Source organism: Rhinopithecus roxellana, chromosome 7 (assembly GCF_007565055.1).
Source record: "Rhinopithecus roxellana isolate Shanxi Qingling chromosome 7, ASM756505v1, whole genome shotgun sequence".
In the NCBI taxonomy this organism is placed as follows: domain Eukaryota; kingdom Metazoa; phylum Chordata; class Mammalia; order Primates; family Cercopithecidae; genus Rhinopithecus; species Rhinopithecus roxellana.
In genome coordinates this window covers 54,808,011-54,827,520 of record NC_044555.1, presented here as the reverse complement: position 1 = coordinate 54,827,520, position 19,510 = coordinate 54,808,011, and the positions used below count along the sequence as shown (strand labels likewise).

The window sequence follows — 19,510 nt, the reverse complement described above, 5'->3', positions numbered from 1 at the left end:
GAGGAGAGAGAGAGAGAGAGAGAGAGAGAGAGAGAGAGAGAGAGAGAAACTGAACTGTGCGTATGTGTGATGTTGGAAGCTACCAGGTCAGTGTTTCTGAGATTTCATCTCTTATCAGAAACCTCCTTGAACTTTGGTTTTGTAACCTGTAAAATGGGGCCAATTTGACATACTTCCTATGATTGCTGTGTGAATTTAAGTAATATGTGTGAATCTTCAGCCATACTGCCTGCAGACCTGTGTTGTACATGGCGATTTGTTTGCAGATGAACTTGATTGGCAGGAAGGCGGTGAGGAGCTCGCCTTCCTGAGAGGGACAATGTGGGTTTGGCAGAGCTGCTTCAGAGTCCATGATTGGGTACGGGGTGAGGACAGGGCCATTCCATGTACCTCCACACAGAATGCAGCTCAGCTCTGGCACCTGGGTCCCGGCAGCTTTGTGAGCTGATCAGGGACAATGTCAACATCACAAGGGTGGAGGCTACAGTGAGGCTCTCTCAGGGGGCTGCTTGTAGTGTGCAGATTGCTCTTGTTAATGACTTGTATCGCCCTTTGGGCACTCCCAGACACAGCTACTGTGGGAATCTCATCAATGTCGTGTGGACGTCAACAGTGTGAGCTCCGAGTCAATCTCAGTAGTGTGAGCTCTGAGTCAAGGTAATTGTTTGCATCAGCTTACAGAAAACTGGTATAAATATTTGCAAACATAGGGTGTGTAGAGCAGTGTGTATATATATATATATATATATATGTATATATATATATAGTTATTATAATAATTCTACTTATCATTATTATAATATTCCTGACTATGCATTGAAAGTGTACACATAAATGTTAGCACAGGTAAACTCTGATTCTTGGGATTAGGCTTAATATTTTCCAGCCGCCTTATTCTTCTAGGGCTTGCAGAAACATGTGCAATGATCAAGCTCCTTTCCTACAATCACAGAATACAAAACGCTACAAAGTAAGTTCCATCCTTCCTTGATCGTCAAGGCCCAATGGTAGTCATGCACACTGTGATATCTGCTTTTCGAACTCCTGTGCTGCTTCAGGGACTCACAACTCTCATGACAGGCAGCAGTTGAACCTTTTGGCATTTCTTGTACTCTTTAGTTGCAATTTCTTGTTATGGAAGCTCCTTCATGATAAGAACCATATTTTGTAATAACTCCCTTGCAACAGTAACCACCGAGTGAATGAATGTGATAGGTCAGGTGCTGCTGCGCCAGAGCATCACTGATGAAAGCAGAGTCCATGGACTCTTGCCGCTTCGCAAAAGTTTGTTACTTCTCTGCGGTAAGTACAGCATTTGAGAGTATACGTTTAGGAAGTTTTATAGCATAAGAATATACGTTTAGGAAGTTTTATAGCATAAGAATATACGTTTAGGAAGTTTTATAGCATGCAGTGAGAGTCATTTGGATGTTGAAATAATCAGGGCTTGTATTTTGTATGTCTTTGCTATATTTTTCTTCTTTCTAGTCGTTCGTTCACTTTCCTTGTGTTACAGGAATGTATTGATCCATGAATGACTGATGTACAAAAAAATTAAATGCTTCTCCTTTACAACAGAGAGCTCAAGAAGCAACAGTTTGGAGCTTTGTGAAGTTCAGCTGATGTATTTTCTGCAGCATGTATACAAAGCAGGAGTCATTATTCATGTATTTGGAGATGTAAACGGAGGGTGGCCCAAGGGAGATAACTTCGACCAGGTCCCCAAGCTACTGATCAAGTAGACACTCTGGCTTCAGGACCAGCATACTTCCCCTCAACATGCATGGTTTACATCCATGGCTACTTACCAGGATTTCCAAAGTGCAGATAACCCAACCATGGTGGGGCTTTTCACCTCCTCACATCATGTGGGCCAGTGATGCCTTCAGAGCAGTTCAGCAGCCTTTATGGAAGTCACTGCAGCAGGGCTCTGAAGCATCTTGGTGGAGTTCGTCTCTGAAAAGAGGGAGACACATTCAAGCATGTTATCTAAAGCAGTGTATGAAGAGAAAGCAGAGTCAAAAGATACTAAATGTCCATCTGGAGGGAGATGGGTACCCAAAGTCCTTGATTGCTGTTTCTGGGTCATCAAGGCTATTTATTGGAGTGGGTAGAAGATAGGTGTGTGTGCCTTAAAGAAGCTCATTTATAAAATAATCTGCCCTCCCAATTTAAGACTCGAATGGCCCCAGTGGCCATTCTCTTCTCTGTTCCTTTCTTCTCATGGTCTCTGGCCTCATTCTCACTGGCTCAGAACAGCAAAACGTTTATTCCTTTCCCAGGATGGGCCTGTACCCTGTACCCTGAGACCCAACCCTGCAAAAGTCGTATCTGGACCCAGGCTTACCCTACAGGAGGGGCTCCACACACCATAAAGCTTATTTCTTTGGGGGTCTTATTTGACACACACACATACACACACACACACAGAGAGAGAGAGAGAGAGAGAGAGAGAGAGAGAGAGAGAGAGAGAGAGAAAGAGAGAGAGAGAGAGAGGTCTAATGAGAAGAGATCACACGCACATTCATGTGGAGTGTGTGCGTGTGTGTGTGTGTGTGTGTGTCCATCAATCTAGATGATAATGGTCCACATGGCTCAGTGAGCTCAGTGGCCCTTACTTCTCTGACTTGGTGAGAAAGCAGGCCTTCGGGTAGTAAGGGTGTTTAAAAAGCCAGTGGAAGGGCAGCTCTGTAGTTCTGGAGTGTCTGTTCCACTTGGAGCTGAGCCAGCCTTCAGAGGAGAGGTCTGTTTTAAATGAGACAAGGTCACAGAGAGGCCCTGCCCCTCAGCCTCAGGCTCAGAATGGAGCTCATGCACACTGAAGTAGCATTGGCACACAGGAAACTGAGGCAGGTGCCCAGACATACAGACTGTGGCTTCCATGTGGTCATCAGAAGCTGCTGTGGTTCAGTGGGCAGGCTTGTTACCAGTGTAAGGGGATGCAAGAGTAATCCCACACTCTGACTTGCCAGCAGATGTGAGCTTTATAAGCCTGCCTGGAGAGGCAGGCCGTCTCTTAAAGCTTTACTCTTCCAATTGTTTGCTAAGTGAACTTGGACAGTCCATCTGACCTCCTTGAGCGGCAGACCTCTCACATGTAGCATGGTATTGTGACACAACCCACCTAATGGGTTGTTTGGAGTGTTAAATGTTAGTAAAGTGCCCACAGGTGTGCCTCATGCATAGCAGATACTCAACAGACATGCAGAATCAACAAATAGACAGGTGCCTAACCTCAGCTAGGGGAGTTCAGGATGGCCAGAATGCCTAGCTGACATCTACCCATTCCAGTAACTCCCTATTTTGCAACTCCTCCTGCATGCTCCAGCTCTCCCCTTGATACAAGGTCCCTGCACCCTCCTGCCTACTCAAAGCTGCCGCTCCAAGGATGCTCTCTGCCACCCCTGTGCTATCGATTTCGTGTCTCTCCACCGGGTGCTTGCCTTCAGCACAATATTTCTCCCACCTGAAGTAAACCTTTTCCTGACTCCCTCTTTCCCCACCAGATGCTGCCTGATTTCTTTGCTCCCAATTGCTGCAAAACCTGTAAAACTTGTCCATACTCATCGATTCCTCTCCTCCCATTCTCTCTTAAAGCTGTCCCAAGCAGGCTTTTTCACACAGTCCCCCAAAGAAACTGCTCTTATTAAGGTCACCAGGAACCTCTGCATTGCTAAATGCAATGGTTAATTCTCACTCCTCTTCTTATTTCGCCTGACATCAGCAGTTTGAGCAGAGTGAACCGCTGGATGTCTCTTGAGACACTTTGATTCATATAGTTCCCAGGACACTCTTGGTTTTCCTCCATGAGTCACTGGTGTCAATTTCCCCATCTCCTCAGCTGGTGTCTCCTCTTCTCTCCGATCCCTTTATGCTGCAGGGCTCTGTTCGTGACTTTATGCCCTCCTCTATGTGCTCTCCCTCCCTAGCAGAGCTCGTGTAGTCTCATGGCTTTTAAGTGCCATCCACATATATTTAGGTATAGATCTTTCAGCCAAATTCCCGACTTGTATATACAACTGCCTACTTGACTCACACGGATATCAGAGAGACAGCTTAACTCAATGTGTACAAAACTGAATTCTTGGATCCTTCCCTACCTACAAAACCTATTCTCACTGCAGCACTCCCCATATCAGTTGATACCAATCCCAGTCCACTTGTTGCTCAGGCAAAAAAAAACCCCTGGAGTCAGCCGTGGTAGCTTCCAACCTGGTTTACACGCTTCCACTACCCTCGCCTGAATTGACTCTACTCTCGGCATAGTAAGTAATCAAAGTGATCCCTTCCAAACACGTGTCAGATCACATGACTCCTCTGTTCCACCCCTCACTGCTTCCCTCCTTCTTCCCCCAACATTTCACCCCAAGCAAGAGCCAAGGTCCTTAAAACGGACTCCCAACCTACAGAATGTGGGATTCTGTTAATCTCTCTGACCTCCTCTCCTGCTCTCGTCCTTTTGGCTCACTCTACAGCAACCACGCTGGCCTCTCTGCCATTTCTCAAGCGTGGTAGTCACTCCCTGGCCTTAGAGCCTTTGCACCAGCTGGACCTTCCGCCTGGACAGTACTTTCTTTATATATCCGCAAGGCAACCCCTCTCACCTTCTTCATTTCTTTCCTCCAATGTCGCCCTTCCAATGAAGCCTACCTGCTTACCCTTGCATATGGCAGTGAATGCTCTACTTCCTTTCTCTTCTCCCATTATCAACGACCCGAGATGCACTCTACCCTGCTGTGTGTTAGCTTACCACCACCACCACCACCACTACCCACCACCTGCCCCACCCAAAGTGATTGTCTCCTTCTACTCTTCTATATAATTAGTAATGTAAAAGGTTTGCATTTTATTTTCTGTTTCCTTGCCTTTGTATGTACCATTCATGAGGGCAAGGGTGCTTGTGATTTGTTCACCTATGAATCCCAGGTGACTAGACTCACGACTGGCACATAGTAGACCTTAATAAGCGCTCGTTGAAAGAGTGAATGGATGAATCATTAGATAATCACAACATGAAAAATAATATAGGCTACATTATTATTGAGACTACACAGGCCTCCGTGGTCCAAGTTACAGGAGGAATCTCAACCACTTGTCGTGCGTTGCACATCTGGAGATAACATTGGCAACACTGGTGTCATTTGCCACAGGAACTGGGGCAGAAGTCGACCAGTCAAAGAACTGGGCCTGATTTTCACTAGCTGTGTATAGACTCTGCCTTCCCCTCCAAATCACCCTTGTGAGCTTTGCAAGCCTGTTGCACGATGAGCAGTGTAAGCGCAGAGCCCACTTCTCCTCCAGAAACCTTTTCTCTGAGCCCCAGATTACTCCAGTTATTCTTCTATGTAGTCTTGGCTGAGCTGAGCCCCTCTTTTGACAAAGTGCCCTCACAGGGATGTTCAAAGAAATTCCATCTGCTCTTTGACATTTAACTGTTCCATGGCTCGTGAGCCCTGGAGGAACCTGTGTACAGGTCTCAGTACATCTTCATAAGAATCACCCTTATCCACCTCCACCACAACTCCAAAATCATTTCCTCCAGAAGGCCGGAATTCTACCTTTCTGCCAAAGAAAGGAGTCGGGGGGATCCTGCCCGCTCCCCACCTCACAGGGGCCAACGTGAGCCCAGGCTGAATCCAAATCTCCCTTTGGTCATGGCCATTGTCTACTCTGCACTTGCCTGCTGAGGCCAAGGCCGCAGCACTGGGCCCAAGGAGGATGCCCTGGAACCTGTCTTTTGTTCATGGGCAGATGCTCACTGTTTGCTGTCTGCCAGCATCTTATCCCGGTTGCTCTGCTCAAGGGAACAGGTCTGCCAGTACCTTCTGCATTGGCAACAGTATCGGAGCAATGTTGCAGGCTCAGAAACATTGTTGTTTGCTTGGTCCACCGTGGGAAAGCCAGGACCTAGGATTTTCAGGACTGATGGAGGGTGCTGGGTAGTTAAGTTTCTGGGGAATGTGTTGTGATGGGGAAGTCCACTTGTCTTGGAAGGAAATGCTCACTCCACACATACGATTCCTCCAAGATGCCTGGCAATGGGGCCCCAGCCCTTCAAAATAAAGGGACAGACTGCCACAGCTAGTCCTGAAAGTGCAGATTAATTTTATTTTCCCACACCTCCTCACCTGACCCCGGCATGTTCCCTGTCACTCCTACCCTGCGATGTGTCCGAGTTTGAAAACAGAAGACTTTCCCAAGGTTGGGCAGAGCCCCAGCTCTCCTGGAGATGGAATCTTTCCCTGTAGCACAGCAGTGTGGGCTTCAGACTTGGCAGGCCCTGGGTCCACCTGCAAGGCTGCCAATGACCAGCCAGCTGATCCTGGCAACTTGCTTGTGAGACCTGAGTTAGGGTTTTCTCCTCTGTAAACTCGGCCTGACCTGGTGGCACCTCCCTTGCAGGACTACTGCAGTTAGAGACAATGCATGCAAACAGCAATCAAAGTGCCTGGAACAATTTAGGCACTCGGTAAATGCCAGCTGCCATGTTTGCTAGGCTTTGGGCAGCTTGGGGCTCTCTATCCTTGAGTGCTCCTAACAACTGGAGTGTTCTAGGACCCAGAAACTCAATCCCTTTTTAGAGGCATCCTTGCACCTAAAACTGCAGCTTTCCCACTTGCTTTGTGGAACCTCCGCTGGGGTGGGGCCAGTTTGGGTTTCAGATTTACCCAGCAAGAGGCTTGCACCTGGATGTCTCATCTGGATGCCCCGCAAAGCTCAAAGAATTTTTGTAAATGGCACAGTGAATGTTTTCTTTTCCTCTCCACCTTCCAGAAGCCCCTTTCCCTGCCTCTCCCTCACCCCTGTCTTTCATTTCACAGCCACCGGAAGTCCCGCCCTTCTTCAGCCTTTATCTAACCAAAGGAAGGTTAACTCTTTGCAGTACTCCTGTAGTGTGTTAGGGAGACTGAACCTCCAGGCCACAAGAAAATAAGCCTGGTCCATTGATCGCGTACTCCTTGCGCTAGGGCAGGTCACCCATCACCCAATCCCTTGTTTCCCAATCCCCTGCAGAGCCTCCTGCCTGAGGCCTTCAGGATTCCAGCAGTTATCTCTCTGACAGGGCAGCTGGAGGTATTCTCCCAGTCTTTCTCCTCTTATACTGCTGGTTCTCTGACTGAATTAAGCTTCTTGGCCCGTACTTGCGAAGAACCATCTTAGACCATTGGATGGTAATTTGCCACCAGAGCCAGAGAAAGCATGGACTCACACAGGGTTGGAGAAGACATTACCTCTTCCCCCGAGCTAGCTGGAGGAGCATCCTGTTTAATGGGCAGTAATTACACTGACCTGTCAGAGATAATATGTGACATGCTTCTGGGACAGGCGGGTGCTCAACAAATCATTTTACTCTGCAGCTCTCCCACTTACTAGCTGACTGACCTGGGGCTCACTGACTGCTGTAAGCCCCCTTGGGTAAAAGGGCGGGTCGGGGGAGGAATGTAATCTGGCCTGGTCCCCAGAAGGATTGGATGCTGTGGCCAGGGTTACTCACACCTCTTCCCCTGCCTTCATGTGGTGTTTCTTTTGAAGACAGAGACCTTGAGAGTGCACTAGCAGGCAGAGACAGGCAGCAGGGTGGCCTAGAGGAAAGCACTCTGGGTTTGCAGGGAATGGACATAGGGTCTTGTCTAGGATCTCTCTCTTGCCACTTCTGTGGCTCTAGATGGGAAAGTCACCGAGAAACCTGGACCTCAGATTCCCACCTTGTTTACCTCTGGAGGTGGTATTGATAGATACGACTCCTCCCAGGGCAAAGAACAGGCCTTTTGATTTTCTGCAGCTCCAGTCTCTATCACACCGTCTGAATCCCAGAAGGCGCTCACCATTTTCCGGCTTGCTGAATGAATATGGAGCTGCTGATGGGGTCATAGTTACTACTTTTGTTTGAAGCCTCCTTGGCCTGCAGGCTGAGGAGAGCGGGTCCCTGGGCCTTCTCCAGAAGATCATTTCCTAGCCTACCCTGCACCTGGTGACGTCACTTTGCACACAGCTGGAAGCAGGGTAAGCCTGGATGTCAAGAAGGAAGAAGGTAGCCTGACCACTCTTGTGTGTGTTATAGCTGCTAACCATGAGCCCCTCTAGGTTGGGCACTTGTCACTGGTGCTCCCCAGCAGGGGACCCAGTTCATGCAGCGCTTAGCTCTTGGAGAAAAGGTGGTAGGATTTGGGCCTGATCCCACATGACTTAGTATAGCATGGGCCTTCATGCCAGGTACCAATCCGGACTTACTCCATTGGCCGAAGGTGAGAGTGAAAATACTAATGTCCCCTTGCCCCCTTGGACACACACACTTTTAAACAATGTGTGCACCCTAACGAACCATAGTTCCTGAGAGAAGTGCAAGGTTACCTTTCGGAGATGCCACAGGTGGAGCCTTTTCTCTGGCTCATCCAGTATCTCAGAAGCTCTGCTTTTCTATAGCCTTTTCTCGAATTATTTCAGGGTTGTTATTATTATTAATCATTTTTATTGTCATTAGTTTAAAGTCACCCACCCTTTGAGGGTCTGTCCTGCGCACTTCTTCCCTTGCCTCATTCCTTGTTCTCTACTTTCCCCTTCATATAACCTTAATAGTTCAGTGAAGAATTTATTTCCAAACGTCCACGCTGCCTTCAGTGTCTCCATTTTTACTCCCTCTCCTTCTTCTCTATTATTTCCAAACCTCAGATTGTCCCCTCACCAAGATTTTCTGACGGCCCTACCTTTTTTTATTTCCGAAGTACCCCATGACAACCTTTTCCCCTGCACCCACCCCTTCCCTCTGCCCTCCTCCTCTCAAGATGATTTATGTGTATTTTCTACTTCCGTGGCAGGCACCCTGTGATGTCCCCTTCGTTTTGCCAGTGCTCCCTCCCCTATGCTGGGTGGAGTATCCAATCAAATATCTAATACATTATATTTTCATCATATATTCTGATCACATATTTCAGTCCCCCCAAACTTATTTAAGTGTCTCTTGAATTTTCACACATCCTGTGATGCTCCCTTCCCTGGCCCCCTCCCCAAGACAGGCCACATAATGTTTTCTACATTTTCATGGCACTTCAGTCTCAGACTCTTTCCCAGCATTTACTGCACTGCCAGTTTACCTATTTTTCTCTCCCACATAATCTAGAACATTCCTTGGACCTGGAGGATGTGTACTAGGGAGTATCCCTAGAGTCTACACTGGTGCCTCACATAACAGGTGGTCAGAAAATGCGCAAGATGTACTAGTCGTTATGCTTTTATTTTTCTCTATGTTCTGCAGTAACCAAGGAAAATCATGGTAAATGTCAATCTTCACACAACAGTAGACACAAAGCGTTTCAGAAACGTCATATATGAAGAAATCCTCCATCCTTCTTCAACCTTTTACTGAGTATTTCAACTTCAAAAGAACAGTTCATTCCTATAATGCTGTACAAGATCATAGAATATGATGGAACGACTTCATTTTAGAACGGTAGCAAAACTAAATGTCAATGACAGGAAACAAAGAAAAAAAAATCTGTTCAATTATATTTTTAAACATATTGTTATTCTCAACAAACAGAATTTTAAAAAGAGTACAATTTTCCATTATCAAAAGCAAACACTCTAATTTGCAGTTAAACAATGATCACTGATCACAAGTATCAAATACAGTGTCCCCCGCCCCCAATCCACATCATTTTCAACTTAGGACCCTGGCCATCTACTCTTTGGGGTACCTGTGACTTTCTTTTCCACCCCCCAAGGGTCTGCCTCAGATCTACTTAGGGGGCGGAATAACCCCTAGCACCTGAATTGAGGATAGCCTCAACCTCTGCATCATCGTCCGAATCCCAGTCATAATTACAAGGCCAGTCTTTAGAGCATCGGTTACGAACCCTTGCCACAAAATGCATGACTTTCAGTTTGCTCGATTCCACGTGTGCTCGGGGCCCCCAGAAGAACTCGTACTCCACCGGACTGCTACGGGGCACCGGCTTATAAATCAGGTACCCTCTGCGCACAAACTCTTCTGTGACGATCTTCTTCGGATCTCCAAAGATGCTGTGCTGGCGTCCAGGCTGCATTCCTAACTTCCCCAGCACTTTCCAGACCAGAGCTTCCTTGGCGCTGTTGCCCATGATGAAGATGAGCGCTAATATGGACATCAGGAGACTTTTCTTGGTGCCCTGAAAATTGCTCCGGGGCACCGAAGGCTTTTGTGCTTGGGCAGTGCTGGAGGCTTCTTCAGGGGTGGTAGAGGCCTCCTCTGGAGTGCTGGGGTCTTCCTCGGGGCCGCTCAAGTCGTCTTCGGGGGTGCTCGCTACCACGGAGGCGGCCATGGGGGTCTCGGAGGCCTCCGAGGCCTGGATTTTGCGATTGTTGCGGTTCTCTTCTGCGGCTCTAGCATTACGGCGGCGCCGACTCTTTCGTCCCCGAGGCATGTCTCCTGCTAGGGGCTCAAAGCTTACAGCAGTCCCAGGGAAGGATGCTTGTAGCCTCTTCAGGAAGCAACTGCTTTATACCGTAAGAAGCTGCTGCCGCTGGAGCTACCAACGTCAATAGTCTTTGTATCAATAAACCAGCCGTTCTCAGCTACAAAGCTAGTTCCCACGCCAGCTGACTAGCGCAAGCAACCGCCGCCAGCACTTGCCGCAGCTGCAAGCCCGCGAGAAAGCTCAGCAAAACTGGCCCCGCCTCTCCTGCCACGCACACTCCTAGCACCAAAGAGGAAGTAGGCTGGTCCTCCACAGGGACTTCCGCTAGCAGATAGGAAAGGGGCAGGCAGCGACAGGGGTGGGACAAGGGCAGGAATGACAGCTAGAGATTGGTGGGGGCTGGAGTTTGCAGAAGAGAAAAAAAATAGCTTAAAGTTTCTCTATTATCAGCCTAGTACAAACATTCCAAGATTGGCTTGGCAGTCTAGGGAAGGAGTGCGTCAGCTCCATTCCCACTGACGACAGGCGGTGTGTGTGTTGCAGGTTGGGAGGCCGGGGTGGCGGGAGGGTGTATTCTTGGAAGGATTCAGCTGTCTCCAGCCTTCCTTTCCTGTCTTGGCTTACACATCGCGTTCATTCACTCGCCCTGTTTTCAGAAGGCATTTATGTGTATACTAATCAATTCGTGGTCCCGTGTAGGGCCCGGATAATATTGTTAGGGCAGATGTGCTGGATGATGTGAGGAGATGGGACTGCAGAAACAAGCAGGGTGAAAGAGATGCAGAGCCTTTAAAATGTGGTAGATACATGCACGATATATATACTGCCCTGCTTTTATACATATATACATACATACATATATCGTGCATATATCTACCACATTTTTATATACAGTGCATATATCTACCACGCTTATATGTGTGTATGTATGTATGTATGTATGAAAGCAGGGCAGTGACAGGATCAGAGGAACTGCATTTGTGCAGCCTTTCAGAAGAGCAACCTATTTTCTGGCAGACCACATAGGAAGCAATTGGAATAAGAAGCACTGGGAAGTAAAGTATGCCTTGAGGCTGTTGCCATGGGGATGGAGAGGCAGAAAGACATTTTAAAGGTGACCATTGAAGGGCTTTGTAGACAGAATGGATGAAGTGGGGAATGGGGAGGGGGTGACGGGGTGCAGGTTGGCTCCAAGGTTTCTAGGCTCCCGTCTTCCTGGACACCTGATTTATTTTGCTTCTTTCAGAGCATATTCTGAACTTTGTCCACTGCTTGCTTTTGCTCACTGTTTGCTCTGCCTGACCTGCCTTCTCAGCCTTCTCCAACTAGCTAAATTCCACCTGACTGCTCACAGACCTGTTTCTCCCTGAAACTTGTCTTGATGTGCCCAAAAAGGTCGTGAGTCCATTTTTACTCCATTGAGGAAAGCCCTATAACTAGCACTCTGTCTTTCTTATGTCATTCAAGGTATTAGTTTAAGCAAGTCACTTCTCTGTAAGCCTGTTTTTCCATCTGTAAAGTGGGGCTAAAGTACTGCCCTCATAGGGTTGTGAGAATTAAATACGATAAAAAATGAAAAGCATTTATTACATGGTAAGCACAGACTCTGCCTCTCAAGGTTTTCCAAGCAGTGTGTGAGTGTGGCATCTAATCAATGCATGCTGAAGGAATACATGATGGAAAAGATTTTATAGGTGTTCTTAACTGAACTCTTAAGAAACAAATGAATACTTTATGCGTGTCTTGCTGAAATTTTCTTTATAATTAGAGCCTACTGAGTCCTCCTGTTGGGTAAGTTAGCAATAAATCAATTTGGTTCAGCAAAGAAAGCACCTCTCCAGTACATAGAGCACTCTTGAGCCAGCTCTCCATTTGGGATAATCTTTGCATTCGTTCTGGGTCATGGCTTACTCAAACCAGTAGTCTGGCTCTATCTGCTGTCCCACATTCTGCGAATTCTCGCAGTTTCTGGTCCACTGATAATTGCTCTAAATTGTTTTTTAGTGCAGGTATGAACTTATTTTACTGGTTCCAGGAATTTGGGTCTTGCATAGAAGTCTATAGCATGTACAATCCTACCCTATGAAACAAAAATGGGGGGATTACTTTTGCCATTTATTTGCTTGTGTTTAGCATGATTTTTTTTTTTTTTTACTGCGAATTAATCTCAAACATAGGGCAAGAAGAGAGATTAATATTATAAACACCAATAGTTAGCTGCATAAAATTTAAATATTAAGCCCTACTTGCTGTCTATCTTTTATATATTGGATATGGTAAAACACTCCTTTTACATCTTCCATGACCCACTCTGCTCTCTCCTTCCCCACTGTGCTCCTCTATGATGAAGTCAGCAATTATTATGCCCATGGAGACTTGTATATATTTTCTACCAACTTGTGTGTCCGTACACAACATAGAATCTCTTCCTTTACTTAAAGCACATCATCATGCTGTATACATTGTTCAACATGTTGATTTTCCAGCTCGTTTATATTTTTTACGTTTACCCACGTAAATACATGGAACTCTAAGTTCATTTATTTTAATTTTGTACATTTCATCATTTTCAATTTATCCTGTCCCTAATGATCCACGCCTATGAAGTTCCCATTTTTCCAAAACAAAATAATATTCTTATTAATATTTGTGTACATGTTCCCTGTGAACATGTGCATGCATTTCTCTAGGATCAACATCAAAGAGTAGGGTTACTGAATGTGTTGGCATGTATATGTTTAGATAGAACACATGGCTTTCTACTTTGTTTCATTTGTAAAAATCAAAACGTTCCATATTGAATTTCCAGGCAAACCTTTTTCCTAATTCATAATGAAATCTCCTCAATTTACACTTCTAATTCTTTCATTCTAGTGGCTGGATGATATTCCTTGCAATGGATTTACCATAATCTCTTCAATTTATTTAATTTTCTTTTATTATTATTATTATACTTATATTATTCTACGGTACGTGTGCACAACGTGCACCTTTATTAAATAGGTATACATGTCCCATGTTGGTTTGCTGCACCCATTAACTCATCATTTACATTGGGTATTTCTCCTAATGCTATCCCTCCCCCTACCCTCCATCCCATGACAGGCCCCAGGATGTGATGTTCCCTGCCCTGCGTCCAAGTGTTCTCACTGATCAATTCCCACCTATGAGGGAGAACATGCAGTGTTTGATTTTCTGTCCTTGTGACTGCTCGGAATGACGTTTTCCAGCTTCATCCATGTCCTTGCAAAGGACATGAACGCATCCTTTTTTATGGCTGCATAGTATTTCATGGTGTATATGTGTCATATTTTCTTAACCCAGTCTATCATTGATGGATATTTGGGTTGGTTCCAAGTCTTTGCTATTGTGAATAGTGCTGCAATAAACATACATGTGCATGTGTTTTTATAGTAGCATGATTTATAATCCTTTGGATATATACCCAGTAATGGGATCACTGGGTCAAATGGCATTTCTAATTCTAGATCCTTGAGGAATTGCCACACTGTCTTCCACAATGATTGGACGAATTTACACTTCCACCAACAGTGTAAAAGCGTTCTTATTTCTCCACATCCTCTCCAGCATCTATTGTTTCCTGACTATTTAATGATCGCCATTCTAACTGGTGTGAGATGGTATCTCATTGTGGTTTTGATTTGCATTTCTCTGATAACCAATGATGACGAGCGTTTTTTCATGTGTCTGTTGGCTGCGTAAATGTCTTCTTTTGAGAAGTGTCTGTTCATATCCTTTGCCCACTTTTTGATGGGGTTGTTTTCTTGAAAATTTGTTTAAGTTCCTTGTAGATTCTTGATAATAGCCCTTTGTCAGATGGGTAGATTGCAAAAAGTTTCTCCCATTCTGTAGGTCGCCTGTTCACTCTGATGGTAGTTTGTTTTGCTGTGCAGAAGATCTTTAGTTTAATTAGATCCCATTTGTCAGTTTTGGCTTTTGTTGCCATTGCTTTTGGTGTTTTAGTCATGAAGTCTTTGCCCATGCCTATGTCCTGAATGGTATTGCTTAGGTTTTCTTCTAGGGATTTTATGGTTTTAGGTCTAACATTTAAATCTTTAATCCACCTTGAGTTAACTTTTGTAAAAGGTGTAAGGAAGGGATCCAGTTTCAGCTTTCTACATATGGCTAGCCAGTTTTCCCAGCACCATTTATTAAATAGGAAATCCTTTCTCCATTTCTTGGTTTTGTCAGGTTTGTCAAAGATCAGATGGTTGTAGATGTGTGGTATTATTTATGAGGGCTGTGTTCTGTTCCATTGGTCTATATTTTTGTTTTGGTACCAGTACCATGCTGTTTTGGTACCAGTACCATGCTGTTTTGGTTAGTGTAGCCTTATCAGGTAGCATGATGCCTCCAGCTTTGTTCTTTTTGCTTAGGATTGTCTTGGCAATGTGGGGTCTTTTTTGGTTCCATATGAACTTCAGAGTAGTGTTTTCCAATTCTGTGAAGAAACTCATTGGTAGCTTGATGGGGATGGCATTGAATCTATAAATTACCTTGAGCAGTATGGTCATTTTCATGATATTGATTCTTCCTATCCATGAGCGTGGAACGTTCTTCCATTTGTTTGTGTCCTCTTTTATTTCATTGAGCAGTGTTTTATATTTCTCCTTGAAGAGGTTCTCCACATCACTTATCAGTTGGATTCCGAGGTATTTTATTCTCCTTGTAGCAATTGTGAATGGGAGTTCACTCATGATTTGGCTCCCTGTTTGTCTGTTGTTGGTGTATAGAAATTCTTCTGATTTTTGCACATTGATTTTGTGTCCTGAGACTTTGCTGAAATTGCTTATCAGCTTATGGCGATTTTGGGCTGAGACGATGGGGTTTTCTAAATATACAATCATGTCATCTGCAAACAGGGACAATTTGACTTCCTCTTTTCCCAGTTGAATACTCTTTATTTCTTTCTCTTGCCTGATTGCCCTGACCAGAACTTCCAAAACTACGTTGAGTAGGAGTGGTGAGAGAGGGCATCCCTGTCTTGTGCCAGTTTTCAAAGGGAATGTTTCCAGTTTTTGCCCATTCAGTATGATAAATAGCTCTTATTATTTTGAGATATGTTCCATCAATACCTAGTTTATTGAGAGTTTTTAGCATGAAGGGCTGTTGAATTTTGTCAAAGGCCTTTTCTGCATCTGTTGAGATACTTATGTGGTTTTTGTCTTTGGTTCTGTTTATGTGATGGATTACATTTATTGATTTGTGTATGTTGAACCAGCCTTGCATCCCAGGGTTGAAGCCAACTTGATCGTGATGGATAAGCTTCTTGATGTGCTGCTGGATTCAGTTTGACAGTATTTTATTGAGGATTTTTTGCATCGATGTTCATCAGGGATATTGGTCTAAAATTCTCTCTTTTTTGTTGTGTCTCTGCCAGGCTTTGGTATCAGAATGATGTTGGTCTCATGAGTTAGGGAGGATTCCCTCTTTTTCTATTGATTGGAATAGTTTCAGAAGGAATGGTACCAGCTCCTCTTTGTACTTCCAGTAGAATTCAGCTGTGAATCCATCTGGTCCTGGACTTTTTTGGTTGGAAAGCTATTAATTATTGCCTTAGTTTCAGCAATAATATCAGTTATTGATATACTCAGAGATTCAACTTCTTCCTGATTTAGCCTCGGGAGAATGTATGTGTCCAGGAATTCATCAATTTCTTCTAGATTTTCTACTTTATTTGCATAGAGGTGTTTACAGTATTCTATGATGGTACTTTGTATTTCTGTGGGATCAGTGGTGATGTCCCCTTTATCATTTTTTATTGCATCTATTTGATTCTTCTTTCTTTTCTTCTTTATTAGTCTTGCAAGTGGTCTATCAATTTTGTTGATCTTTCCAAAAACCAATTACTGGATTCATTGATTTATTGAAGGGTTTTTTGTGTCTCTGTCTCCTTCAGTTCTGCTCTGATCTTAATTATTTCTTGCCTTCTGCTAGTTTTTGAATTCATTTCTTTTGCTTCTCTATTTCTTTTAATTGTGATGTTAGGGTGTCAATTTTAGATCTTTCCTGCTTTCTCTTGTAGACATTTAGTGCTGTAAATTTCCTACTACACACTGCTTTAAATGTGTCCCAGAGATTCTGGTATGTTGTGTCTTTTATCTCATTGTTTTCAAAGAACATCTTTATTTCTGCCTTCATTTCATTATTTACCCCGTAGTCATTCAGGAGCAGATTGTTCAGTTTCCATGTAGTTGTGCAGTTTTGAGTGAGTTTTTTAATCCTGAGTTCTAATTTGATTACACTGTACTCTGAGAGACAGTTTGTTGTGATTTCTGTTCTTTTACATTTGCTGAGGAGTGCTTTACTTCCCATTATGTGGTCAATTTTGGAATAAGTGTGATGTGGTGCTGAGAAGAATGTATATTCTGTTAATTTGGGGTGGAGAGTTCTATAGATGTCTATTAGGTCTGCTTGGTACAGAGCTGAGTTCAAGTCCTGTATATCCTTGTTAACCTTCTGTCTCATTGATCTGTCTCATGTTGACGGTGGGTTGTTAAAGTCTCCCATTATTATTGTGTGGGAATCTTAAGTGTCTTCATAGGTCTCTAAGAACTTGCTTTATGAATCTGGGTACTCCTGTATTGGGTGCGTATATATTTAGGATAGTTAGCTCTTCTTGTTGAATTGATCCCTTTACCATTATGTAATGGTTTTGTCTCTTTTGATCTTTGTTGATTTAAAGTCTGTTTCATGTGAGACTAGGATTACAAACCCTGCTTTTTTTTTTTTTTTTTTTGCTTTCCTTTTGCTTGGTAGATCTTCCTCCAGCCTTTTATTTTGAGCCTATGTGTATCTCTCCATGTGAGATTGGTTTCCTGAATATAGCACACTGATGGGTCTTGACTCTTTATCCAATTTGCCAGTGTGTGTCTTTTAATTGGGGCATTTAGCCCATTGACATTTAAGGTAATATTGTTTGTATGAATTTGATCCTGTCATTATGATGTTAGGTGGTTATTTTGCCTGTTAATTGATGCAGTTTCTTCATAGCATCAGTGGTCTTCACAATTTGGCATGTTTTTGCAGTGGCTGCTACCAGTTTTTCCTTTTCATGTTTAGTGCTTCCTTCAGGAGGTCTTGTAAGGCAGGCCTGGTTGTGACAAAATCCTTCAGCATTTGCTTGTCTGTAAGGATTTTATTTCTCCTTCACTTATGGAGCTTAGTTTGGCTGGATATGAAATTCTGGGTTGAAAATTCTTTCCTTTACGAACATTGAATATTAGCCCTCACTCTCTTCTGGCTTGTAGAGTTTCTGCCAAGAGATCCACTGTTAGTCTGATGGGCTTCCCTTTGAAGGTAACCTGACCTTTCTCTCTGGTTGCCCTTAACCTTTTTTCCTTCATTTCCATCTTGGTGAATCTGACCATTATGTGTCTTGGGATTGCTCTTCTTGAGGAGTATCTTTGTGGTGTTCTCTGTATTTCCTGAATTTGAACGTTGGCCTGCCTTGCTAGGTTGGGAAAGTTCTCCTGGATAATATCCTGAAGAGTGTTTTCCAATTTGGTTTTATTCTCCCCATCACTTTCAGGTACACCAATCAAATGTAGATTTGGACTTTTCACACAGCCCCATATTTCTTGGAGGCTTTGTTCATTTCATTTCTTTCTTTCTTTTTTTTTTTTTTTTTTTTTTTTTTTGAGACAGAGTCTTGCTATGTCGCCCAGGCTGGAATACAGTGGCATGATCTCGGCTCACTGCAAGCTCTGCCTCCCGGGTTCACACCATTATTCATTTCTTTTATTATTCATTCTCTAAACTTCTCTTCTCACTTTATTTCATTAATTTGATCTTCAATCACTGATACCCTTTCTTCCACTTGATCGAATCTGCTATTGAAGCATGTGCATGCATCACATAGTTCTCGTGCCATGGTTTTCAGCTCCATCAGGTCCTTTAAGGTCTTCTGTACACTGTTTATTCTAGTTAGCCATTCATCTAATCTTTTTTCAAGGTTTTTAACTTCCTTGTGATGGGTTCGAACATCCTCCTTTAGCTTGGAGAAGTTTGTTATTACTGACCTTCTGAAGACTACTTCTGTCAACTCATGAAAGTCACTCTCCATCCAGCTTTGTTCTGTTGCTGGTGAGGAGCTGTGATCCTTTGGAGAAGAGGCACTCTGGTTTTTAGAATTTTCCGTTTTTCTGCTCTGCTTTCTCCCCATCTTTGTGGTTTTATCTACCTTTAGTCTTTGATGTTGGGGTTTTTGTGTAGATGTTCTTTTTGTTGATGTTGATGCTATTTCTTTCTGTGTGTTAGTTTTCCTTCTGACAGTCAGGTCCCTCAGCTGCAGGTCTGTTGGAGTTTGCTGAAGGTCCACTCCAGACCATTTTTGCCTGGGTATCACCAGTGGAGGCTGCAGAACAGCAAATACTGCAGAACAGCAAATATTGCTGCCTGATCCTTCCTCTGGAAGCTTTGTCCCAGAGGGGCACTTGGCTGTATGAGGTGTCAGTTGGGCCCTACTGGGAAGTATCTCCCTGTTATGCTACACAGGGGTCAGGCGCCCTCTTGAGGAGGCAGTCCGTCCATTCTCAGAGCTGAAACACCATGCTGGGAGAACCAATGCTCTCTTCAGAGCTGTCAGACAGGGATGTTTAAGTCTGCAGAAGTTTCTGCTGCCTTTTGTTCAGCTATGCCTGCATCCAGATGTGGAGTCTATAGAGGCAGCAAGCCTTGCTGTGCTGTGGTTGGCTCGGCCCAGTTCGAGCTTCCTGGCCACTTTGTTTACCTACTCAAATGTCAGCAATGGTGGATGCCCCTCCCCTTGCCAGACTGCTGCCTTGCAGGTTGTTCTCAGACTGCTGCACTAGCAGTGAGCAAGACTCCATGGGTGTGGGACCTGCTGAGCCAGGCACAGGATATAATCTGGTCTGCCAGTTGCTAAGACAGTTTAAAAAGTACAGTATTTGAGTGGGAGTGTCCTATTTTTTCAGGTACAGTCTGTCACGGTTTCCCTTGGCTAGGAAAGGGAAATCCCCTGACCCTTGGGCTTCCTGGGTGAGGAGACACCCCACCCTGGTTCAGCTTACCCTCCGTGGGCTGCACCCACTGTCCAACCAGTGCTAATGAGATGAACCAGATATCTCAGTTGG

The 19,510-nt window shown here is 44.4% G+C and overlaps 1 protein-coding gene across 1 annotated transcript; it reads right to left on the bottom strand.

Annotated features, from left to right (window-relative positions):
• Window positions 1-9,213: 9,213 nt before the first annotated feature.
• Window positions 9,214-10,677, bottom strand: MAGEH1 (MAGE family member H1). The gene has a single exon (XM_010365323.2). It carries the CDS (start codon window positions 10,398-10,400, stop codon window positions 9,741-9,743), a length of 660 nt encoding a protein of 219 aa, XP_010363625.1. The 5' UTR covers window positions 10,401-10,677; the 3' UTR covers window positions 9,214-9,740.
• Window positions 10,678-19,510: the final 8,833 nt, after the last annotated feature.